Raw genomic sequence first — 26,856 nt, forward strand, 5'->3', positions numbered from 1 at the left:
ATGGGTGGGTTGCGCTTCGGCGGGGCAGTGTGGACTTGTTGGGCCGAAGGGCCTGTTTCCACACTGTAAGTAATCTAATCTCTCTCTCTCTCTCTGTGTGTAAGGGGCTGCTGTCCTTGCTCTCTCTCTTTCTGTTTCATAAGCTATCCCTGCTCTCTCTCTCTCTCTCTGTGTGTTTAAGAAGAAGTAGCTTTTTTTTCTGTGTGTGTGTGTGTGTGTGTGTCTCTCTCTCTGTGAAGATGCTGTTCCTGCTCTCTTGTATTGTTTTAGAAGTCCAAGCTCCTCGTTTGTTCGGTGCTGGTGACCGTTTGCCAGTCCCCTCTCTCTCTGTCTGTCTCTATGGTGTGGTGCCCTAACCAACCATCTTCAGCTGATTTATGAAAGAGCACATGTTCGGCGATTTCTGAACAACTTTCCGCATCGTATATCCCTCCTCCGTTCTGTCTGCACAGACCTCAATGACATCCAGGCATACACTGGTAAATGGCACATAACATTCACTCCAGACAACAGCCAGGCCATCACTATCTCTAAAAGGGGACAATCTAACTCGCCTCATTTGACCTTCAATGGCATGATCATTGCAGAAGCCCTACTATCAACATCCCGAGGGTTACCATTCACGGGGAGCTGAACTGAAGTTGCCATGTAAATGCAATGGTGACAGTAGCAGATCAGAGACTAGGAATATTGCAGTGAGTAACTCACCTCCTGACTCCCCAAAGCCTGTCCACCATCTACAAGGCACAAGTCAGGAACGTGATGGAATACTTACTGGTTGGGTGCATCTCTAACAACATTCCAAAAGCTTTTCACCATCCAGGACAAAGCAGCCCGCTTGATTGGCATCACATCCACAAACATCCAATCCCTCCACCACCGAATCTCAATAAAAACATTGGGTCCCATCCATCAGACTCTCATAACTCACCCAAGATTCTCAGACAGCATCTTCCAAACACACGGCCACTTCCATCTCGAAGGACAAAGCAGATACATGGGAACATCAACACCTGCAAGTTTCCCTCCAAGCCACGTATCATCCAGACTTGGAAATATATCATCGATCCTTCACTGTCGCTGGGTCAAAATCCTGGCTCCCTCCCTAAGGACATTGTGGGTCTACCTCCAGCGTGTGGACTGCAGCAGTTCAACATTTCAGCTCACCACCACCTTTTCAAGGTTGAGTGGCCTTGAGAATAAATGTTGGCCACATCTCTCATAGGAATTAAGCAAAAGTCACCAATTTTTACCCTCAAATGTCCCCACTGACATTTTCCTTCCAGGCTTGCTGAGGGGCCAGGTGATCCAACGGATCACAAGCGGGCTGCTTTATCATTGCCATCTGTTTGGAATCTTTATCATCTGAAAGGTTGTGCCAGGAATAGAGGCAGATTCTGCACACCCCTGGCAAACTGGCCTGTCTCCCAATCTCATTCACATTCTGCTGTGAATTCTCAGTTCCATTGTGATAACGACATGATGCCTGCTCCTGAAGAAGGGCTAATGCCCGAAACGTCGATTCTCCTGTTCCCTGGATGCTGCCTGACCTGCTGCACTTTTCCAGCAACACATTTCCATCTCTGCTCCTGATCCAACCGATGCCAAGGGCTTTGATCCCATTGAGACTGCAATCTTCCCAGGCAGTCCCAGGCAGTGTTCTGTGGCATGTAAACAGATAACGTTCAGATAACGTGACACCACCTTCTACAGAAACTCCGGGGTGGGCTAAATACCTGTGATTTATTTATAGCTAAGATTATATGGAAGGCAAAAAGTACCTCCTGGAACATCCAATCAGGGAAGATATTGTTTTCCCAAGACAGGTGCCTTATACAATCACTTACAGTCAACAAAGGGTCCCTGGGTTGGATAGTGCAGGTAAATTTGACAGAAAATAGTAATAAAAATGCTGAGCCACATCAAACTGTTGCATCCACATGTTGATAGGAAGGAAATTCCAGGAATTGGACCTGGTGACAGTGAAAGGATAGAACATAGAACAGTACAGCACAGTACAAGGCCTTTGGCCCTCAATATTGTGCCAACCTTAAATCCAACTCTAAGATCAAACTAACCTACATACCTTTAATTCTACTATCTTTCATTGTGCTATCCAAGAGTCACTTAAATGTCCCTAATGTATCTGACTTTACTACCACTGCTGGCAGTGCATTCCACATACCCACCATTCTGTGTAAAGAACCAACCTTTGACATCTCCCCTAAACCCCCTCCAATCACCTTCAAATAATGCCCCCTCATGATATCCATTTCCACCTGGGAAAAGTCTCTGGCTATCCACTCTATCTGTGCCTCTCAGCATCTTATACACATCTATCAAGTCACCTCTCATCCTTTTTTGCTCCAATGAGAAAAGCCCTAGCTCCCTCAACCTTTCTTTCTCAGACCTGCCCTCCAATCCAGGCAACATCCTGGTAAATCTTCTCTGCACCCTCTCTAAAGCTTCCACATCCTTCCAAAAATGATGTGACCAGAACTGGACACAATATTCCAAGTGTGGTCTAACCAGGGCTTTATAGAGCTGCCACATAATCTTGTGTTTCTTAAACTCAATCCCCCTGCTAATGAAAGCCAACACACCATATGCCTTCTTAATAATCCTATCAACCTGGGTGGCAACTTTGAGGGATCTATGGAGTGGACCCCAAGATCCCTCTGTCCCTCCACATTGTCAAGAATCCTGACTTTAACCCTGGTATCTGCATTCAAAGTCAACCTTCCAAAATGAATCACTCCACACTTTTCCAGGTTGAACTCCATCTGCCACTTCTCAGCCCAGCTCTGCATCCTGTCAATGTCCTGTTGGAACCTACAACAGCTCTCTGCTCTATCCACCACTCCACCAACTTTTGTCTCATCGGCAAACTTACTAACTTAATAGCTCCAAAACAGGACTGGGTGCCGTTTAGAGGGAATCTTTCAGGAAGTTTGCATTCACCAGCCGACTGGTGCCCATAAGGAAGTTGGCACTGGGCATCTTGTCAATTTGCAAAAGCAAAGCCATGTTCTGGGCAAATACAGAAAATGCCGGGAATATACATGACAGCTTCCAATGGAGAGAGAAGAATACAGTTCATCTTCCAGGTTGATTTCTCAGAGCACATTCCTCCCTAGAAGAGGAGAAATGGGGTAAGAAAAGCAACAGGAGAAAGAAAAGAAGAGGAGAGGAATGAGAAATGGGCGAATACAGATGAGGAGCCACAGAAAGTGCAGTAGGAACAAGGAGCTGAAGGAGGAACTGCCGGAGAAGGAGAAACTGGAGACAGAGAAAGGAGAACAAGAGAGGAAGACAACGGAAATCTAACAGGATGAGAAGATGAACAATACCTCACCCCAGCCTCATCACAACTTGCATTCGCCCCTCTCTGCACAGGGGCCCTGTGTCATCCAGCCGAGACTGGCTAACTCAGCACAGAACTGAGGTCAGACCTGGAACCATACACAATCCACATCGGGTGCACTCTCACAATGCTGAGCTCGTGACGGTCTTCCCAGGTCCCTTCCAAATCTGAGGGGGGGGCTGTTGGGTTTGGGTGAAGCCCGACAGCATCCTTTTGATGTGTCCACAAGCTGTAGGAGCAGAACTAGACCATTCAAGCCCACTGTGTCTGCTTGAATGGTCCAGCAGACCATTGAGATCGGACAACCCTCAATTCCTGCCTTTTCCTCACCACTCCCAATTCCCTTATAGATTAACAACTTGCCTATCTCAGTCTCGAATATACTTAACGGCCCAGCCTCAACAGCCCCCTGTGGCAAAGAATTCCACAGATTCGTTCGCCTCAGAGAGGAAATTCCTCCTCCTCTGTCCAAAATGTGTAACCCCTTATTAGGGAGCGATGCTGTCTGGTCTCAGACTTTCCGATAAAGGGGAAATAACCTTTCCATATCTCCCCTGTCCAATCCCCTAAGAATCACGTATGTTTCAGTAAGGTCATTACTCATTCTTCTGTGAGGAAGGCTCGACCTACTGTCCTCATAAGGCAAGCCCCTCCATACCTGGGATTAGCCAAGTGAACATTCCCTGGACTGCCTCCAATGCCAGCAAATCTTTCCCTAGAGAAGGAGCCCAAAAGTGTTCATAGCATTCTCGCTGTAGTCTGATTACTGCCTTGTATAGTTTTAGCAAAACCTTCTATTTTTATACTTCACTCCTTTTGAAACAAAGGCCTACATCCCATTGGTCTTCCCTATTAGTCGCTGAACTTGAATGCTTCCTTTTTGAAATTCATGGACAAAGATTCCCAAAATCCCTCTGTTCTGTAGCTTTCTGCAGTCCTTCTCCATTTAAATAATATTCAGTTTCTCTATTTTCCTGCCAAAGCGCACAACCATCCATTTCCCCACTTAATATTTCATTTGCCAAGTTTTCACCTACTCACTTAACCTATGTCCTTCTGCAAACTTCTCGTGTCGTGTTATTAACATATGTTGTAAATTCTTGATCCCTGTGGCCCTCCACGAATTACATGCTGCCTTTCTGATAATGCTTCCCCCCATTATCCCAACTCTCTGTCTTCTATGAATTAGCCAGTCCTCTATTTATGCTAATATATTACTGTCAATACCATGGACTCATCTTATTAAGTAGCCTAATGAGTGGTTATCAAATGCCACGTGAAATTTCAAAAGTACTGTCCGGCCCATTGTAGGTAAAGGATGGGGACAGTGACACTCTGCATATTGTTTCCACATGTTATGAAGGGTTTCGGAAAATCCCACTGACCTTCTGCATCACGTCCAACACCAGCTCCTCGTAAACAGACTGGATCCCCAGAGTGAGAGATTCCTTGCTGGCCGGTTTGGTGAACCTCCCCGATTCCATCACCTCCAGGAACTGCCAGACTGTCACCGCTCCAGACAGTGAAGGATTCTGGGAGAAGTACTCAGCCAGTTCCTCTTCGTTCAACCATTCCTGTCCGGTCGCTGCAAACACTTTCCTCAGCAAATACGCAACCTGCATCGATCAGGACAATTAAACGGATGGAGGGGAGCTGGCCAAACGTGATGCTTCCTCCCCACCCCTCCGGGGCCAACATCTACCGTTTTACGGACATCTTTAGCCCACTCAGTATCTCTTGGCACTGACCACTGGCACCATGACAGCAGCCAGGGAGTGAAGCCACGCTCACCAATAAACTCAATTAACACAAGCAGACAGTGCTAACTGCACTGTGATTAGGAGGAGTAGGAAGGAGGTTTGAAGGAAGAATAAATTTTAAAGCTATGGATTCCTGTATAGTAAACACCCTCTCATTGCTACCCAGTCTACATGATCCCAGTATACAATCCACTTCTCATTGACACTCCGAGTATATAATCCATCTATATAATCCACTTCTCACTGACTCCCAGCATATACTGTGGTATCTCGGAAACAAATCTTCTCCCCATTTGTTGTAGAGCTTCGACAATCTTTGAGGTTATTGATGAATTCCTTTCATTCTGCTTAGGGTTAGTCTAAATAACTGTGCGTCAACACAAATATATTGTTCCAACATGAGCACAGCTCCTCATAAAGAAATTGAAGAGAATGATATAGAAGCCCTGAAAGCCAAAATGTAGGTATCAAAAAAACAACAAATGCTAACCTGAAAAGTAAATGTTTTGAGCCTTGCCTCCCAGTTTATGTGATCCCAATACAGAATCACAGAATTCCTACAGTGGGGAAAGAGGCTAATTGGCCCATTGAGCTGCACCAACTCTTCAAAGAGAATCCCACCATATCCCTGGAACCCTGCGTTTCCCAAAGCTAATCCACCTGGCCTACACATCCCTGGACACTATGGGCAATTTAGCAGGGCCAATCCACCCTAACCTGCACATCTTTGGACTATAAGAGAAAACCCACACAGACACAGGGAGAATGTACAAACTCCATGCAGTTGCCAGTGACAGGAATTGGCGCTGAGAGACATCAGTGCTTACCCACTGAGCCACCATGTTACCCTAATATACTAAAACTGTTTCTATTGACTCCCCCTGCAGATTCGAAACCAGTTCTGATAAGACCATAAGACATAGGAGTGGAAGTAAGGCCATTCGGCCCATCGAGTCCACTCCGCCATTCAATCATGGCTGATGGGCATTTCAACTCCACTTACCCACATTCTCCCCCGTAGCCCTTAATTCCTTGTGACATCAAGAATTTATCAATTTCTGCCTTGAAGACATTTAGCGTCCCAGCCTCCACTGCACTCTGTGGCAATGAATTCCACAGGCCCACCACTCTCTGGCTGAAGAAATGTCTCCGCATTTCTGTTCTGATGAACTAAGGTAGGTGGCTGTATGAAGTTGTAACAATTGCTCTGTCTGTTCTGAATGCTAAGAGCTGGTATGTCAAATCAGTCGGTCAGTCCTTATTTTCCAATCTATGAGCAGCATACCAAATTCCCTTGTAAGTCACAGATAGAATTCACAATTTCAGAACGAGCAGCCCCTCCTCAATTCCCCTAAAAGGTCATCTCTCCATCTCCTTCTCACTGAGATATAATGGTTCCTGCTGATTATCTTGACAGGAAGTGTGGGCACAAAAATAAAATATCTCGTACAGTGCCAAGGCTTGAGAGAAACTGGGCCAAGCTGCTAAGTGAGTGGTTAACCACTGACCACAGCCCATTGGCTAAGGAGAGGAAAGACAGTGAACTTTGCTCAAACAGTTGGCTCAACATGCCAGAGTTAACATAGCGAAAGAGAGAGAGAGAACTGAAGATGAGCAGGAGCTGATAATCCGAGGCCTCAGATCTATTTATATTTTCTGATGGTGAGCAATGATACGGCTGTTCTGAAAAGCTAGCAGCACAGAGGTGAGGATCTCAAAAACCACCAATAACCATGTGCCAGCAAAAACCGACTTTAAAAAACACTGACTGAAAAAGTCAGATGGTTTGAAGAGACCAGTGTTGAACTGAAACTAACTTGGAGGTGAGAGCTCTATCCAATGAGGGACTGTGTCCTTCCTACCAGGTCTGTCCTAGTCAAGGGTCCAGTTGTACTATTGCGTGTCTGTTATACCAGAGAGCCAGGTAACATTCCAGGGATCCGGTTTCAAATTCCCCCACAGCAGATACATTTGCACACAATGAAAACCTGGGATTAAAATAAACGTTGTTGAGAAAGCCCATCTGGTTCACTATTCTCCTTTAGGGAAGGGCAATAAATGCTAACCTAGCCTAGTCATCGCATGAACAACTTAAAAAAACACTGAATGACCGTGCATATACTCTGATGGTATGACAAGATCATATAGACTGGGTGTCAATGAGAAGTGGATTTTACAGGTTGCTTGCCTGTAGCAAGGTAAGGAAGGGCCACAGACAACATCACAACTATGGAGTTATCAGCTCAGCTGACTTGGGAGGTTGGCATGGAGACAGCAGCCGATAGTAAGCTCCAACTCAGGTCTTAAGCAGCACTTTACATTGGCAATCAACAAAAGGAGCTGACACCAAGCAGACTGGAGGTTAAAACCAAGGGCCTATCTGCCTCCTTAAGCTGAAGTAGGGCTTCCCCAGAGATGTGGCCAATCTCAGCAAACAGGGTAAAAATGCCAGATTTCAGAATCCTACAGAGACCCAGCCCCTAACTATAAGTCTGCATTTCCCATGACAACCCACCCAGCCAGCACATCCCTGGACGCTATGGACAACTTACCACAGTCAATCCACCGAGCCTGCATATCTTTGGACTGTGGGTGGAAACCCGCGCAGACACTGGAAGAACATGAAAGCTCCACACGGACAGGCGCCCGAGGCTGGAATCGAACCTTGGTCCCTGGTGCTGTGAGGGAGCAGTGCTAACCACTGAGCCACCGTGATGCCTGGTTCCACTGGGTGAGTCCTACAATTGGCTGCCCTGACATGGATTCTCAGCTTACTCCACATAAAACTAGGCGGACAAATCGCCCAGAATAGTGACCTAAATACACAATTACTAAGACAAGCATGTGACGGCAATCAACTGCTTAGGAGAACCTCTAGGATGTTAATGGACAAAATGATTATTCTGGTGACTTTATGACAGGCACAGTAAACACAACTGACTTTGGTACAAATTAGTCACATCTTAACAATTTAGGTTAGGAGGAAGAAGAGTGCAGGGGGACCAGTTACTTTAGCTGATGTGGTTTCTAGCTTGCAAAGCTTCAAAGCCCGAGAGTTTGGATAGAGATCTTCAAGCTGCCTGTGGGACAGCATTTAGGCAATCAAAGTTCCAAGAGGTCCATGCCATTGGATTCACAAAAAATGTCTCCACAGTTCAGGAAACAGAAACCAGACGATATCAGCTAAGTAAAAATGTAAAAGCTGAGCTAAGTGCTCCAGAATTGAGTCTCTGGAATGGATTGTGTTGGAAGTTTTGCCATTTATCTTAACATCTTTCTCAACTTCTTCTATTTTTCTTTTTGTAGAATAGAATGATTTATTTGATGTTAAAGAACATCTGCAGCCTCAATGTGAATGTATTTTAGTGACGACCTGCCCATCCCATTGCAGGTTTGCCCTTTAACCTCCTCAAGTCCTTCCCTCTCTTACCCTTTGACCCCACTTCCTGGATCTCCCCCCCCCCCCCCGCTCATGGGCATCTGCCCCGACTTGTCCCAGGCCCCTACCCTGCATTGTGCCTGGGGCCCCTCCATCATAGCCCACACCTCCTGGGCTCTTTCCCTCCTCCTCCTGGGGCACCTTGTTCCCCTGGGCACCTCTCACCAACTCCCCATTCTGCCTGGGGCCCCTCCACCACTCCCCATGTCTACTCAGAGGGGGAAGAACAGAGAAGGGGGCTGGTAGAACAGGGAAGACACAGGGTCACACAGAGAGCGCGACAGACAGAGACACAGACCAACACAGAGAAGAGACACATCCAATTACAGTGTTTGGAATGAGAGCATAAGAACAAGGAGCAGGAGTAGGCCATCTGGCCCTTCGAGCTTGCTCCACCATTGAATAACATCATGGCTGAGCTTTTTGTGGCCTCAGCTCCACTTATCCACCCTCCCAATGTAACCACTAATTCTTTCATTATTCATAAAAAAAATCTTAGCTTTAAAAACATTTACTGAACTACCGTCAACTACTTCACTGGGCAGGGAATTCCATAGATTCACAACCCTCTGGGTGAAGAGGTTCCTTCTCAATTCATCCCGAATCTGCTCCCCTTAATTTTGAGGCTATGCCCTCTTGTCCTAGTTTCACATCCTCTCTATATCTATCCCTTTCATAATTGTATATGTTTCTATAAGATCCCACCTCATTCTTCTAGATCCCAATGAATATATTCCCAGTTTACTCAGTCTCTCCTCATAAGCCAAACCCCCTCAACTCTGGAATCAACCTTGTGTACCTCCTCTGCACCCCCTCCAGTGCCAGTACATCCTTTCTCAAGTAAGGAAACTAAAACTGCACACAGTACTCCAGGTGTGGCCCCACCAGCACCCTATACAGCTGCAGCATAACCTCCTTCATTTTAAACTCAGCCGCTTTGGCAATGCAGGACAAAATTCCATTTGCCTTCCTAATTACCTGCTGTTCCTGCAGACCAACCTTCTGTTATTCATGCACAAGGACACCCAGGTTCCTCTGCACAGCAGGAGAAAGTGAGATCTGCACAGCAGTATGCTGCAACTTTTTAACCATTCAAGTAACAGTCCTTTTTCCTGTCACTCCTATCAAAATAAACTGTTTGATAAAAAGATTTATGACAATTTCAATCAAAGACAACAAGCAGCAGTGTGATTTGTGGTGTCACCAGATCGCAGTTATTACAATTAGTCTAAATTTTAATCGAATTATTGCAGCACTGACAATTCCAGAAAAAAAGGCCATCAAGACCAAGGAATGATGACAAAACAATGGCTCCGGGATGGGGGAGTGGGAGAGGGCGGTTGTGTGTGTGGTGAGTCAGATGGGGAAAGTTCACTACCCAGGGTGACAGCAAGAATGAATAATGATGTTAAAATTAAGTGACTTTGTTAAAGCTAAAATGAAGGCCGCATTTTCAGCAACAGTTGCCTGTTCCTGGGGTTTTCCTGCTCACCTTGACTTTGTTTCAAGTCTAATGTCAGCACCAGAGAATGTAAACAACTGGCTCGCATTGCTAAGGCAGAGGAGGAGAAATCTTTTCTCTCAGAGGGTCATGTGTCTTAGGAGCGGCCTTCCCCAGAAACCAGCAGAGCTGGGAAGTTCAATGAATATTGCAAAGGAGGGGGGGGCTGGATAGATTTTGACTAAAGGAGTCAAAACTTATGGAAATGACCACGATCAGGCCAGCCATGCTCTTAACAAATGACAGAGCATACCTGAGGGGTTGAATGATCTCTAGCTGCTATTAATTCATATGCAACACAGGGACTAGTTTTAAATGCAATCCATTTGAGATTGTGTGTGTCTGTGTAGGACAGCAAAGACTTGCTTCTAACAGATTTTTGGAGCCTCGGCTTAAAGTCTGATTGTTTCTAGAATAACCAACAATACTTGGTGCCCAGATCTGTCCAGCAGGATCACATCAGATCTGTCAATCACTCAGAACGCCTCCCCACTGCTTAATACCCAATTATGCACTCGCTTCACTTAATGTGTGGCATTAACAGCAGTCTTAATCTTTAACCTATATAAACCTTAATTTTCTCTCTCTCTTTACATCAAAATGGGTTCAAATTCTTCCCCAACTCCCCTCCAACCACAACATGCCCTGGCCCTTTCCCTATTCATGTGACTGTCTCCAGCTCTCGGAGCCTCCACAGTCCACGAGATCCTGCAATTCCACAACATTCCCAGTATTAATTGCATCCTTAGGCCAAGCTCTGAAATTCCCTCCCTAACCCTCCAAAAGATGCTCCTGCAAACCGTCCCCTTTGAACAAGTGTCAAGTTACCTGCTGTAATATCTCCTCTCCAGCCTGACCTAGCTTTTTTTAATCCAATTGCATTCCCGGAAAGTGATGTTTTTCAATGCTAACGGGGCGCCCCACAAATGCAGGTTGTTGTTGCCTCAGGACTTGACTTGTGCTGTGCTCATATCCACCCTTCAATGAAGATCAAAACCACTCCCAAACCCTCAAGCCCTTCACTAACCTGTAACAGAGCCCTCACCCAGGCCCCAAGGGGTAGACTCTCACCTCCTCACAGACCATCACCAGCGGGTACTTGTCTTCTGACAAGAAGTTAAAGAGGCACCAGAGTTTGAAGGCACTTGTCTCTGAGATTAGGCCCTGGCTTCCAGAGGGTGTATAGTTCTTCTTGGCCGTCAAAGTCCAGCAAAGCTCGTGGAAGTTCTCCTTGACAAAATGGCCTTCCTGCACCTTGAGGAGAGACATCAGAAGGTCAGGAAAGTTCAAAGGTCACACAAACAAGACCAGGAAGGTCTATTAGACTCAGAGGCAGCTTTCTTGTTTATTGTTCCTCTTTCTACCAAGTAGAGAGTGACCAGCCGTAATTCAAATTGAGCGACATATCTAATTGGCTGGCTCTGCTTCTGGTCTCAGTCGTCCTTGGCCGATCCTTCCCCTTGATTGTGCCATTAGCGGATTCTCCTGCCCATTGGCTGCCAGTCTACAATGATGATACCCAGTACTGGGCACAGACACTGCTCCTCTCTCTGGCCCACCTTCTGGCAGGACTCTGTCCCTCTTCCATCCCTGTCCCCATCTACAGACCACACCGTGTTACCCTGCTCCCCTTCCCCCTTCTCAATGGGCACTGGCCAGAGGCCCGTACATTGCAGTCCTCAGTTTCTCCATACGTTGCAACCAGAGCTGCTCTAGTTTACTCGGTCCCAGCTCGGACATTCACTGCTCCCTGCTCTGCATCACAAAGCATGGGTTACTCTTATCCTTCCATCACCCACTCCCCAGCTCCCCTCACAGCCAGGGAGGAGGCAGGATGCAGGAGGAAAGTAACACAATCCAGGCAGTGCTGGGAGGGAGGTTTGGTTGCAGCACATAAACAGATGGTGGGAGGTTATCATTGAGTGGTGTTGTGTTGTACTGGTGTGTTCCCTACCTCTGGATCAAGCAGCCCAGATTCTAGCCCCATCCGTGTGTAATAATATCTCGGAGGTTGAATAGGTTAAATTAAAATAAAGAGAGACTCGGGAGGGGGTGGGGGATTTCTTGTGGTTCAGTGGTAGTGTCCCTGCCCCTGAACCCTGGTTCGAATCCCAGAGGTGAATAACAGCATCCCTGAACAGGTGCATTAGAAAAATAGGTTAAATTTAGAAAAAAAAATATACACACACACCTATACATACATGTACATACATACACACACACACATATATATATATATATATATAAAAACAGTGCAGGGTGAGACAGTTAGAAGCAACAGGAGGTATCGGTAAGGGGTGGGGGGGAGGAACAGGATATTGATAGCGAGGAGGCAGGAGGTGGGGCAGGACACACATTTAGATTGAGACACGATAAAAGGAGGAACTGATCTTTACACATGAAAAGCAGCACAGAAATGGACAAGAGCCATGCGGGTCTTGACAGCATAGATGTGGGGAGAATGTTCCAAGAGAATCTAGCACCAGGGGTCACTGTTTAAGACAGAGAGGGGAATTTCTTTCTCAGAGTATTTGAAGCTCTCTTCCACAAAAGCTGGTGGAAGCAGAGCCCTTGAATATTCTTAGGGGGCAGATTTTTGTTAAACAAGGAAGTGAAAGGTCATTGGGATGATGGGGGTCGGGGAGGTGGGGGGGGGGGGGGGAAGGGATGTCGATCGCACAATCCCAATAAGGAGATCATCACTTCTTTTATTTCTCCGTTCATTCTTCATTCATCGATAGCCCTCAAAGACACTCCCCCCTCACAAGCTCTAGATTCCTCCTGTTTCTAAACTCCACTGAACTAGCTCAGCCCTGCTCCCTCAACCAATCTCCCAGGAACGGAGTACCTACTCGTTGCTGCATTATTCTTTGTGGGAGTTGGCCGAGGGCAGATTTGCTGCCACATTCGCTTCAAAGCACTGTGCCAGTGGCTGTGGAAAGTGCTAGATAAAGTGCTAGGTCTTAGAGTCTCCGATCTGCGTTGTCTTCAACTTTAATCATCAGCAACTTTGGAAATATTATTCCGAATGCGACCCACTACCCAAGTGATTCAGTTATATTCAAACCAGCAGTGGCCCTGAACTTCATGGGGCGACTTCAACTGTTTCCAACTTCCAATCTGAGAAACAACAACTTACACTCTATGTCCTTCAGCTCATTTGTTTTCATCCACACTGGGATCTTCCCATTCTGTGGCCTCATTTTCATTATGAGGGGTCAGGGCAGAGTACAGAGTAGGGAGAAACTGCTCCCAAGAGTGATACAATTGACAATGAAAGGGTATACATTTCAGAAGGCATCATGAGATGAGGCGATTCCGAGTGGGCAAGGATCTGGGATTAGGTGCTGCCTGGGAGCATGGTGGAGGCAGGGTTGAAAATACTGGGATTTGGGGATGAAGGCACTAGAAGAGTAGCTCTTTTGGAGAACGCGTACAGATCCAATGGGCTGAATAGCCTCTTTCTGTGCTGTAACCATTCTTGAAGGCCACGTTTCAGATAAATGTATCCATAGGAACGCGTGAAACCTGACTATTATCAGACTTGTGCAGACTCGTCCACAGCAAATCTTTCACATTACCATAGTGTTGTGATAAGTGCGCACATAGGCGAGGGAGAGGCTGAAGTTACAGACAGCCCAGCGAGCGAGCGAGCAAGGGAGGAAGGGAGATGGGGAAGTGTGAAGCTATCCCAGCCAAGCTGAGCACTAACTGCTCACAAATAACCTTGAAAATCATTGAGCAAAATTAAAAAGTAACATGTTAGCCTCGCGAAGCAGGCTGTGTCAACATACAATGCAGCTAAGCCCAGAAACAACCTCCCCCAGTAAAACAGCAAGATATCAGGTCGGAAACATTTCTCAAAAAAAAATGCCTGCACCGGGGGTGGGGGCAGGGGGCAGAAGTGAAAAGACATGATGAACTGTTGACCTCAGAGCCACAGTAAAGCTTGGTGTTGGGGAGTATGCAGACTTTCACTAGACTGACGGGGAAGGTGCCCGGGATAATGGAAATCAGTCACAGAGTCTTACAGCATGGAAACAGACCCTTTGGTCCAACCAGTCCAGACTGACCATAATCCCAAACTAAACTAGTCCCACCAGCCTGCACTTGGCCCACACTCCTCCAAACATTTCTTATTCATGTACATATCTAAATACCCTTTAAATGTTGTAATTGTACCCACATCCACCACTTCCACTGGCAATTCACTCCACATATGAACCACCCTCTATAGAAAAGTTGCCCCATATGTCTTTTTAAATATTTCTCCACTCACCTTAAAAATATATCCTTTAGTTTTGAAATTCTCCACCCTCGGAAAAAGACACCTGCCATTCACCTTATCTAGACCCCTCACAATTTTATAAACGTTTAGAAGGTCACCCCTCTAACTCAAACCCTCCATTCCCTGCAATATCCTGGTCAATCCTTTCTGAACCCTCTCCAGCTTAATAATATCCTTCCTATAACAGGGCGACCAGAACTGGGCTCAGAACTCCAGAAGAGATCTCACCAACATCCTGTACAACCTCATCATAATGTTTCTGTACGCAAAGGTCTGAGCAATGAAGGCAAGCATGTTAAACTCCTTCTGAACCACCCTATCTACATGTGATGAAGCTTCAAAGAATTACATACCTGAACCTCTAGGTCTCTCTGTTCTACAACACTACCCATGACCCTGCTTTCAATTGTAGAAGTCCTGCCCTTGTTTTTTTAACCAACATGGAATACCTGGCGTTTATCCAAATTAAACTCCATCTGCCACTCCTCAGCCCATTGACCCAACTGATCAAGATCTCTATGTAATCTTAGATAGCCTTCTTCACTGTCCACTGTCTGGGACTAATGTCTTTAGAGCAGGGAAGATGAAGATTTAACTAAGTGGTTCCAAATAATCAGGCATTTTGATCTTCTCAGGCAGCCTGCAATTTTTGGCATCACTGGCAGCACCACCCACCTCCAATGCCTCGCCAGCTCGGGGGCACTGGTTCCCCTGCCTTACCCAGGGCTCTAGGCCTATATCCTTGCTGTTACCTGTGGTGGCCTAATGGATTAGATGGCAGCAGAGTAGGAGCTCCTCTGCTCACCAGTCCCTTACCCTTCTTCTTTCTCCTCTTTGTAGCATTTCTTTTCTTGCCCACTCCCCGCCCTACCTGGAGAGTGGAGTTGAGTAGCGGAGTATGCAGGCCAGGGTCCCTCTTCGAGGTGCCGCGAGCATGGGCAGAGTCCCATAGCGGTAGTAGTGTGGGTCCTTATAGAGGCCAGCATGGCCTCAGGCTCTGGGGTCTGCAGGCACGGACTGGAACAAGTATTCATGGTCGTTTATTATCATTCTGGACTTGGTCACCATTTCATGCTAATCTATAGTCTTTTTTCACTCTAAGATCTGTACCAAGGTACTTGCACCTCAGTATAAGGCAGCCATTGTAAAAACTTTCACTGTATTACTGTACATGTGACATGTACATGTGACAATGAACAATATTCTATTCTGTAGAATCCACCCTATTCTCACTAACATTAACAGAAAGCACAGCATCTTGCCAATAAAGGAGAAAAAAATTGGTGTAAAAGTTATACTTTCTGGTTTAATTGTTCAACTGAAACTTCCAACTAAATCATGCCTGCAAGTCGATTACAACTTTGGCAAGTTCCAATCAGCAAATATATGGACAGAGTCTAGACACTGTTAAGTGATGGAAAGGGTCATCAAGAACATATCTCTGCTTACAGACGGAGGGCAAGAAAAATTAAATGAGCCAACTTCCTTCCCTCCCTGCTCCCCAACAGTATTAGAGTCACATGATATCCAGCTATACCTCACCACCCTCTCTCTTAACACCACCATTGTCTCTGAATTATCATACTGCTTATCTAACATCCAGCGCAGGATGGCTGAAAATTTCTCCACTTAAGTTTTTGAGAAGACTGAAGCCGTCAACTTTTATTCCCAAGCCAAACTCTGTTCCTGTAGCTGACCACTTCCAAACTGTAATGCTGGAAACTGAGGGGCTGAATGTTTCTGTTTGCCCAAGCAAGTATCATGCCAAAATGACCAACCAACCACACAAGGGCAATAAGCTGGTAGATGACCTATTCTTAAATCAGGAGCACCGACCAACCCCACTCCTGTCTCACCTAGTCTCCTGCTGAAATCCTCATTCGTGACTTTATTATCTCTACTCTCTACTGCAATCCCAGCTGTTCTTCCACATTTGAACCTCTGCAAACTTCATATTATTCAAACCTCTGCTGGCCATGCCCCTTACTTGCTCGGACTCCTACTCACCCATCATTCTCGTGCTCACGGAGTTACTTTGGCTGCCAGTTAAGCAGCACCCATTCTTGTGTAGGGGGCATGTAACGTATTATCATTTAAGATTTGAATTTTAAGACAGAGTTCGATGGATGCAAGTCGGCTCTGTGAAGGTAATCATTTTTAAATGGGCCAGAAAGTCACTTGGAGCAGTGACCCAAGTACATCAGTTCTAAGAAAGCAGTCAAGTGCCTTGTAGAACATACAGTCATAGAGCATGGAAACAGACCCTATCGGTCCAACCAGATATCCCAACCCAATCTAGTCCCACCTGGCCCATATCCCTCCAAACGCCTCTTAAATGTTGCAATTGCACCAGCCTCCACCACTCCCTCTAGCAGCTCATTCCATACATGTAGCATTAATGGATAGAATGTACATACTGTTGAGTTTACAACAGACCAGAAAGTCATTATTAGCTGCAAAGTTCAGTCCAAAAATAAGCAGAAGATGGTTTCAGAAGGTAGAACAGTCAACCTTTCGGTTCAAAGGAACCAATTGACTGAGCCAAAATGGTTTGATTTGTGGAGCTTTTAAACCAGGACAGTTCAGACAATTAGATGATTAGATTAGGTTAGATTATCCACAGCGTGGAAAGAAACCATTCAGCCCAACAAGTCCTTACCGACCCAGACCCATTTCCTTCTGATTAACACACCTAACACTACGGGCAATTTAGCATGGCCAGTTCACCTGACCTGCACATCTTTGGACTGTGGGAGGAAACCGGAGCACCCGGAGGAAACCCACGCAGACACGGGGAGAACGTGCAAACTCCACACAGTCAGTCGCCTGAGGCGGGAATCGAACCCGGGTCTCTAGCACTGTGAGGCAGCAGTGCTAACCACTGAGCCACTGTAGAATTGAAGTAGTTTAGGCCATCAGATTGTGAAAAGTTACTGCCTCCAAACTCAAAGGAATCACAGAATTGTCTTCGCAGTCCAAGGAAAATAAAATGGGAGATGTCAGTTAAGTAAAAATTTCCAAGTGTTAAGATAAGAATGATATTTCCCTGGAATGAAGTACTTGCAAAAGTTGAGAAATAGGTTGAAAGAGCTTCTAGGGGGTAAATTATAAAAAAAGAAAGAGAGTAGCTAAAGTAAGCATGGATTCCTTAGAGGATACAATTGTGGAATTGGTTTTCTCTTTTTCCGCCATCTCTTTCTGAATCCTTTGACCCTTTCCCACCACTCCTCCCTTCATCCATTAGTGCTGAATTGCCTACCTTTCCCCACTACTCTATCTCCCCGTCTCACTAGCACACGGTTAGCAAGATTGTAGAATGATAACATGGAAACAGGGAAATGCCAAATAATATAAAGTAACATTTTGCAAAAACACACCAGTCACCAAGACTTGCAAGTGTTTCGAAGGAAGTAGCTACAGAGAACTCAATGGGCTTTGAAAGGGTTTCGGAAGATTAGAAAATGCCAATGCAGTGGCCCTGTTTAAGTAAGGAGGGAGACAGGAAGCAGGCCAGTGTGATCTAACATCTATTGTTTAGCAAATGCTGGAGTCTATTGTTAAGGAAGAAATGGAAACACTTTTCCAAAAGTGTAACACAATCAGACAGCACTAACATGGCTTTGCGAGAAGGAAATTATGTTTGATTAATTTGCTGGAAGTCTTCGAGGATAGAACAAGCCGGGTTAATAAAGTGGAACTAATACACGTGCATTCGGGTTTCCAGAAAGCATTCAGTCTTAGGATCGCAATCATTTACTATCTATATTAATGGCAGGTGTCCTTTCCCTAGGATGGGGGAGTTTCAAGATTAGGGAACACATTTTTAAGGTGAGAGGAGAAAGATTTAAAAAGACCCAAGTGGGAACTTTGTTTCTTACACAGAGAGTAGTTCATGTGTGGAACAAACTGCCAGAGGAAGTGGTGGATGCAGATACAGTTACAATGTTTAAAAGACATTTAGATAAGAACATGAATAGGAAATGTTTGGAGGGGTATGGGCCAAGTGCAGGCTAATGGGACTAGTTTAGTTTGGGTTTACGGTTGGCATGCAGTAATTGGTCTGAAGGAGCTGTTTCCATTCTCTACAACTCTATGACTAAGAGGAGAGGGCAGAGTGTAATGTATCCAAGTTTGCTGATGATGCAAAAATAGATGAGATGGCATGTTGTGATAAGGATGTAAGTGGTTACAAACAGGTTGTGTGAATGGGAAAAAAATACTTGGCAATGCCGTTTAGTGTTGGAAAATACAAGGTCTTGCACTTTGGCAGGAAGAATCAATAGGCAAGACTATTATTTAAAAGACAGAAAGAGAGCGAGAGCGTGAAAAGGAGTGCACAAGCGCACCAGCAAGAGAGAGAGAGCGGGCGAGAGAGAGAGGGTGAGGGCGAGAGAGAGAGGGTGAGGGCGAGAGAGAGAGAGGGTGAGGGCGAGAGAGCACTAGGGCGAGCGAGAGACCGAGATAAAAAGTTAGCACATCGGTACTGCAAGTAAATAAGGAGGTAATTTGAATTTTGGATTCAATGTGAGGGGGTTGGAGTTTAAAAATAGAGAAGTCATATTACAACTGTACAAGATATCAGTGAGGGCACACTAAGTCCTGAGTTGAGAGTGTGTTACTGGAAAAGTACAGCAGGTCAGGCAGCATCCGAGAAGCAGGAAAATTGAAATTTTGGGCCACAGCCCTCCATCAGGAATTATTCCTGATGAAGGGCTCCGGCCCGAAACGTTGATTTTCCTGCTCTTCAGATGCGGCTTGACCTGCTGTGCTTTTCCAGCAACTCACTGTCAACTCTGATCTCCAGCATCTGCAGACCTCACTGTCTCCACACTGAGTCCTGAGTACAGTTTTGATCTCCGTATTTAACCCCTTCCCCGGCTGCTTTTTTTGGAGAAAACGTTTCATTTTCAGATGAATTTTTGTATTGCTTTTTTTTAATAGTATTTTTAATGCTTGCAGTCTCATCTGATGTATCCAAGCTTCTAATAGAAGGTTCATACTCATTGTCATCTTCTGAGCTCGACATCTGGGTGTAATTTGTAAAAAAACAGAAAAAAATTAATGACAGTGTGTGCCCGAAAACGGTGCGTTGACACTTCTTGCAATGCCTGAGGCGGAAGAGACACAGCTACCAGACGTATGAGTCACCAAGTATACTCGTTTCTAGCTGAGAAGGGCCCAGAAATGCTGAGAATTGACGTATAAACTCGTCTGTGGCTGTTTTTAAATTTATATGTTTTGGACGAGTTTACTCGTCGCACTCCGAAAAAGACAAATTGGGTGAAGACAAGTTAACTCGTCTTTGCCGGGTAAGGGGTTAAGAAAGGAGAGACTGGAATTGGAGGCAGTTAAAACAGATTCACTAATCTGATTCCTGGGATGAACAGGTGACTTACCAAGAACAGGTAAAGAGTTAGGCTTTTATTCATTGGAGTTCAGAAGGACTAGGAGTGATCTTATGGAAGCAGACAAGATTAAGGACCCTGGACAGAGTGGATACTGAGAAGATATTACCACTTTTGGGGGAATCTCAAACTAAGGGACATAGTTACAGAATACGAGGTCACTCACTTAAAACTGCGAATGTGAAGGAATGACTTCTCTGAGAGAGTCGTGAATATCTGGAACTCTCTATCACAGGGAGTTATGGAGCCGAGATCACTGAAAATGTTTAAAGTAGTGGACAGATTTTTGAACTATCAAGGTGGGGGCCTATGAGGAGCTGGCGCGAAAGAGGAATTCAGGGCCTGGACAGATTTAAAGGGCTAAATGGCCTACTCCTGCATCTATTTCTTCTGTTTTGTTGTTTGTGTTAAGGTTTCTGCAACTTGGACTTATACTTTTTTTTTTAAATCCTTTTTTTTTTGGGGAACAAACCTTTGCTCTATTGTTAAAATCTATTTGCATCGAATATGTTTCAGTGAATAATCACCATGGCAACCAACGCCAAAAACTAAAGTTATAATCTATCAAGGCAGGCTTCACGCTGGGATTGGAGTTTCCCAGCACCCGGGATAGGATCACTCGATTTTAAAATCATCCTCCTTTTTTCAACCAATCCCTTCAGGGCCTCTGCCACACTCTCCTCTAATCCTACTTCCCTCCAAGATATTGCCAACCCTCTACTTCTGACCTCTTGTTGGAATGTGTCATTCTGAACTCTTAATTCTTATTTTTCTAATTTATTACTAAACTATAAATTCTTTACTATTCTAACTTTTTTCCCCTAAGAATTTGTACTTGAGAATCTGCACCCAGGTACCTAAGATGGTGTTGTAAGTGGCGACTTGTAAACTTGTCACTGCCCTCAGGTGAGTATATAGTTATACAGCATGGAAACAGATCCTTTGGTCCAACCAGTCCATGCCAAACATAATTCCAAACTAAATTAGTCTAACCTGCCTGCCCCATAAAGCTAATTGTAAATTATAGTTCATCCCAGATTTCAGCTCCAACGTTGGCAGCCATCCCTGCACCAATCTGGAATTCCCTTTTTAAATCTGTCCATCTGTCTATCCATCTCTCTCCTTAAAAACGTACCTCTTCAATCAAGATTTGGGTTACTGTCCAAATCTGTTACTTCGAAAGTGCCCCTGCGAGGGACATTTGCATTCTATAAACTGTGGGCTCTTGTTTTTGTTTATATGTATCCCCAGTCCTTAGCATATTCCCAAATTTGAGTGACAGAGGCAGGGGTTAGTTACAGAGGGAAGGGAGGGTGGGGATATAAGGCACTGTGAGTGTGAGAGAGTGTGAGAGAGTGTGAGAGAGTGTGAGAGAGTGTGAGAGAGTGTGAGAGAGTGTGAGAGTGAAAGTCCTCCTCCCAAGCTAGGATTACACAGAGACAGGATGGTAACGTCATGCTGAGAACTGTGGTTCAGTCAAAGCAGCAGCCAAGGCACTGACTCACTTTGTCCAGTATATACTTGTTCAAATAAGGCATGTACCCATGACTGGAAACAGGCCCATCATTGTCATCGCGGAAGTGGTCCTCCAGGATCTTGGGGTCATGGGGAATGTTCAACACCGTGTACAGGTTGTAGGACAGCACCTGGAATACACACAGGAACATTTCAGAAAGGTTCCACCAAAACAGAGCATCACCAACTCCACCTTCCACCACCAAACAGGCATTCTCACTGTCTCTTCCAGCTCATGTCGAGATCCACCCTCTGTACTTCCTAGCTTCCCACTTTTTATCCAATCCTGGAATCTCTCCAAACGATTGCTCCCCAGTTCATTAATTCCCACTCTCTGCAGTTCATTATTCACCACTGTCACAGTTGCATGAGCACAGTATTACATACTTTATAAAGGCAGTAAATCATTACTTTAAAAACTGGACATAAAATCGCACAAAATGGCTCCCCGTATTCACATGACTGCTCTTGTTGACTCACTTCAGCCAAAACAGCAGAGGGACTGATGTGTCATCTTGACATCACTCACAAACGGAAACATTTAGAAAAAGTCAACCCTCAGGCAACAAAATTTGTCTGTCTAAAGGTGCAAGAGTGCAGAGCTATTGAAGAACAGAGGAGACTAGAAAGGCACCACAGGGAATTCTACTATAATTGACTTTGCTTTGTGCAAAAATGATTCATCGACATTAATATAGTAACCATTTTGTTATAACAAGACAAGCTGTGGAGACGACATTTTGGCAGAACAGCCCAGGACTTTGAGTTACACTGGCAAATAGACAGCTCTCAGTTAAAAAGGGGGGAAAAGCAGCAGGGCTTTTAGCAACTGCTGTTCCACCGAAAGAATACAGGCAATCTGCAAATGCTGTGGAGGCAGAAGTAGTGAAGAACTAGCAATCTGCTTTCTCTCTCAAAGCATACTACACCTACGGAGTCCATCTTGGAACTAGCCTCCAACTATGTGAGAAAAACCATCAAGGCTTCTGAACTCTGACCTCAAGGTTTCAAATCATTTTATTTCAGAAGGAGAATCCTCAAGTCAGCAGCAGCCTTGCCATATGAAAAAAGATTGGTCTCATTTTCTTCACCAGCACTTTATCCATATTTACTTTTAATATTTGTATTTATACTTTTAGCTAATAACTTAAACATTTTTTGGCAAACTATTTAAGTGATAAAGTGATTAGCAGCTATTGGAAACACTTGAAAATCAATAAGGGATCTAAGTGAGCAATTTAAATTTCTGATTCATGAACATTCTATGCACATTCTCATGTAATTATGACACTGCTCTTACATTCATAACAATGACTTTAATGAAATCCAATACAGGCTACTCTCTAATTCATTGCTATACTCAATAACAACAAGCTCAAAGAACTGCAGATGCTAGAAAGCAGAAACAAACATAAAGATTGCTGGGCAAATACAGCAGTCTAGCAGTATCCGTGGAGAGGAAGCAGTTAATGCCATGATTCCAGTGACCTTTTTCCAGAACATCATTAAATACAGTATGGAAACAGACCCTTCAGTCCAACACATCCATGCTGACCTTGTTCCCAATCTAAACTAGGCCCATATCCTCCAGCACCAGTCTAATCTTGGCTCTAAATCTTTCCTAGTCATGTACCTGTCCAAATTTCTTTTAGATGTTATATGTACCTGCATCTACCACTTCCTGTAGCAGCTCACTCCACAAACACAACACCCTCTGTATAAAAACGTTGTCCCTCAGCTCCCTTTTAAATCTTTATCCTCTCACCTTAAAAATGTGCTCCTTTGTTTTGAACTCCCCTCTCTCGGTAAAAGACCTCTGCTATTCACCTTATCTATGCCTCTCATGATTTTAAAAACCTCTTTAAGGTCACCCTTCAGTTTCCTACACGAAGGAAAAAGATTCTTATAACTCAAACCCTCCGGACCCGGCAACATCCTTGTAAACCTTTCCTGCACCCTCTCCAATTTAGTAATATCCTTCCTGTAGCAAGGTGACCAGAACTGTACGAAGTACTCCAAAAGTGTCCTATTAATGGGAAAGTAGGGGCGGTGATGGTGGGAGGCAATGCTGGACAGATTGCAGATTGTGGTTATATACAAACCTGCTGCTGATGGACCACAACACCTTGTGGATGCTCAATTCTGTTCAAAATCCATCCCATTTCAGGTCTAGGCAGTGCCTAGACAGAGGGCATCCTCAATGTGGAGGTGGAACTTGAAGCAACTCCAGGGACAGTGCAGCAGCCACTCTTTCTAATACTGCTATTGACGGAAGTTACAGCTCTGACAAAAAATATTGAGGATTCCCAAGATGGTACCAAGGATGAGGGACTTCAGATCTGAATTGCTCTCTTTGGAACTGAGAAAGTTAAGAAGTGACCTAAAGACGGTTTTCAAGTAACAGGAGAGTTTTGAAAAATGAGAGAGAAATAATGGCAATTCATTGTGACAGAGTCTGGAGCTGCAAAGGGAAAACATAGTTGCACTCAGAGTTACCAGGAGCTGGAACACAATGTGGAAAGGTGGGGGAAGCTCTTTTGAGAAGTACTGTTACAGTTGAAGTGTTAAGAGTTACAAAATAATAGCATGAAACATAACTCCTTTTGCAAAGGGCCAGGACAGGCAAGAGAGCATGAATGGCCTCTTTTTGTAGTGAGGGTTTCAGTGCTTCCATGATTATCCCTCAATCATTTGGCTATCATCAGCATGCGCCTCACCATACTGTCCACGTCCCTGTGTTAGAATTTAAACTAATTCTCCCAGAATAACCCACTAAGGCCGTCATTCTTCCATTAGCGTTTCGGATCAAGCAACCCTTCCTCAGAACAGCTCTGAGGAAGGATCACGGAATCCAAAAACGAGAACACTCCACAGATGCTGCTGAGCTTTTCCAGCGACTTCCTGTTTTATTATTCTGTTAGTGTCCATCATATATGCAATTCTGGACAAAAATGGATCTTATAACCCCTGTTAAATCAGACTGTTACTAGTGGATTGAAGGGATCTGGGGTGACTGCACTCCAACACAACAGAGTCCAAATAGGACATAGGTCTGGTGGCAGGGTATAGTGAGGGAGCACTGGGATGGGGAGCTCAGAGAGAGGGGAGATTGTTAAACAGCTTAGAGCAAAAAGTCAAAAAGCACACAACATCAGGTGAAGAAGCAGCACTCTGAAAGCCAGTGCTTCCAAATAAACCTGTTGGACTATAACCTGGTGTTGTGAGATTTTCAACTTTGTCCACCCCAGTCCAACACCAGCATCTCCAAAACCTGGAGCACAGAAATCTCTTGCCACCAGTTAAACTGGAATGGAAGCAGGCAGGTTCACCCCAATAACTTTCGTCAGTGTTCAGACTTGTGTCTATCCCCCGAAACTAAAACAGAGACGATGGTTTAACCGCCACCTCTTAAATGGCCTAATTATTGATTTGAGTTGTTTTTAATGCACCAATTTGTTGTGTGGAGCCCTTTTCCAGTCTCCCTCCACACCATCATGAAATTGGTATAAAAATGCATCAGAAAGCATTTTGGCTTGAAAATTGCACAAAAGTTGAACTTATCTCCACACACCATGGCTACTAGAGACAGCAAAGGTTTGGCTCCTCAGACGGTGCAGCGTGCCCTCAGTATACCACTAGAACATCTGGTTGAACAGACAGGGTTCAAATCTCAAAAGTAAAGCTCGACCCTTACAACTGGATGTCACTAGTTAAGGAAAGTAACGCTGCTATTTATAACGACACCGTCTCTTTGCACCAGCAAAGTGCAAAACGTTTTGAGATAAACCCCCAGCCCCCAAGTGTCCCCACATGATCTCTGCCCCTCCTCGGGCACGTTGAGTTGAGCTTACCTTGAGTTGAGATTTTGAGACTTTTCCACTCTGCTCCAAGTCCAGGGCGGTGAAAGCGTACCAGATGGATTTCAGTAGCTCGTCTTTTAAATCCATGCTCTCCAGGAGTTGCCGGAGGAATGAGAAACACAAAGATCGACCAGGGAACCTGTCCTCTCTGTAATCTGATACATCCACTGCAACTCTGAGTTGGGTGGGGGAACTTCCCCCTTCTTACTGCATTCACTTCCAGTCAACAACAGAGTGCCCTGTTTCAGGCCGCCAAACCCACTCCACTTGTTCTAGGACTTTGTGTGTGTGTGTACGTGAGAGAGAGAATTTCTTTCTTCTAAACTTCCGCCCGCACTGCCTGTGTGTGTGTGTGTGTCTTGTGTGAGAGATGCGACCAGGCGAAGCCACCAGTAGCCGAGTAGCTGCATGGGGGTGGGATTTTCTGGCTCTGAGACCGGTTCTCACTACCTCAACATCACACATAAATCCCTCTGGATAACTCTCAGATAATTCCTCAGTGTGACGAGATAGGGAAAGAGAAATTCAAATTTAGTGTCAGAAAATATACTTCACTGAAGAATTAATGACGAGAGATATCGACTTGTAGACAGTGTGCTAAACGCTGACCAGGGATTGGGTAAAAACAGTGACCAGTGAGTAATAAAAACAGTAGCCATAGACTAATTAAAGGCATTGACCAGTCAGCCGTTAATAACTGCAGCAGCTGTACAGACACTCATATCCAGATGTACATATTAAAATACACACAGACTAAACACTAAAATACATACAGATTAAACACTAAAAAACATACAGATTAAACACTGAAAAACACACAGAAATACACACAGATTAAACACGAATACAGACGGATTAATGCACTGAAGTACACAGATTAACACATTGAAATACACACAGATTAACTCACTAAAATGCACACAGATTAATGCACAGGAATACACACATTAACACACGGAAATACACACAGATTAACACACGGAAATACACACAGGTTAACGCACTGAAATACACACAGATTAACACACTGAAATACACACAGATTAATGCACTGAATTACATACAGATTAACACACTGAAGTTCACACAGATTAACGCACTGAAGTTCACCAAAATTAACACACTGAATACACACAGATTAATGCACTGAATTACATACAGATTAATGCACTGAATTACACACAGATTAACACACTGAAATACACACAGATTAACACACTGAATTACATACAGATGAACACACTGAAGTTCACACAGATGAACACACTGAAGTTCACACAGATTACCACACTGAATACACACAGATTAATGCACCAAAATACACACAGATTAACGCACTACAGTACACACAGATTAACACACTGAAACACACACAGATTGAACACTAAAATGAACACAGATTAATGCACTGAAATGCACACAGATTGACACACTGAAATACACACAGATTATCCCACTGAAATATACAGATTATCCCACTAAAATATACAGATTATCCCACTGAAATACACACAGATTGATACACTGACATTCACACAGATTAACACACTGACATTCACACAGATTGACACACTGACATTCACACAGATTATCCCACTGAAATACACACAGATTGACACATTGAATTACAAACAGATTAACACACTGAAATACAGACAGATTAACACACTGAAGTAAATACAGATTAACGTACTGAAGTAGACACAGATATAGGGAGGAGACAG

The 26,856-nt window shown here is 44.6% G+C and overlaps 1 protein-coding gene across 3 annotated transcripts in view; it reads right to left on the reverse strand.

Annotated features, from left to right (window-relative positions):
- Nucleotides 1-25,750, reverse strand: part of LOC122559462 (differentially expressed in FDCP 6 homolog) — a 64,019-nt gene extending 38,269 nt beyond the window's left edge. The window contains exons 1-4 of one of the 3 annotated variants that reach the window (XM_043708921.1): nt 25,124-25,750; nt 21,263-21,403; nt 11,136-11,318; nt 4,750-4,980 (exon numbers count right to left, since the gene is read on the reverse strand). In XM_043708921.1, the coding sequence (XP_043564856.1) occupies nt 4,750-4,980; nt 11,136-11,318; nt 21,263-21,403; nt 25,124-25,219 (651 nt within the window). In that variant the 5' untranslated portion in view covers nt 25,220-25,750. The remainder of the gene's footprint in view (nt 1-4,749; nt 4,981-11,135; nt 11,319-21,262; nt 21,404-25,123) is intronic. The other 2 variants (XM_043708919.1, XM_043708920.1) reach the window with 2 other exon arrangements.
- Nucleotides 25,751-26,856: the final 1,106 nt, after the last annotated feature.

The sequence above is a fragment of the Chiloscyllium plagiosum genome, chromosome 19, assembly GCF_004010195.1.
Source record: "Chiloscyllium plagiosum isolate BGI_BamShark_2017 chromosome 19, ASM401019v2, whole genome shotgun sequence".
In the NCBI taxonomy this organism is placed as follows: Eukaryota; Metazoa; Chordata; class Chondrichthyes; order Orectolobiformes; family Hemiscylliidae; genus Chiloscyllium; species Chiloscyllium plagiosum.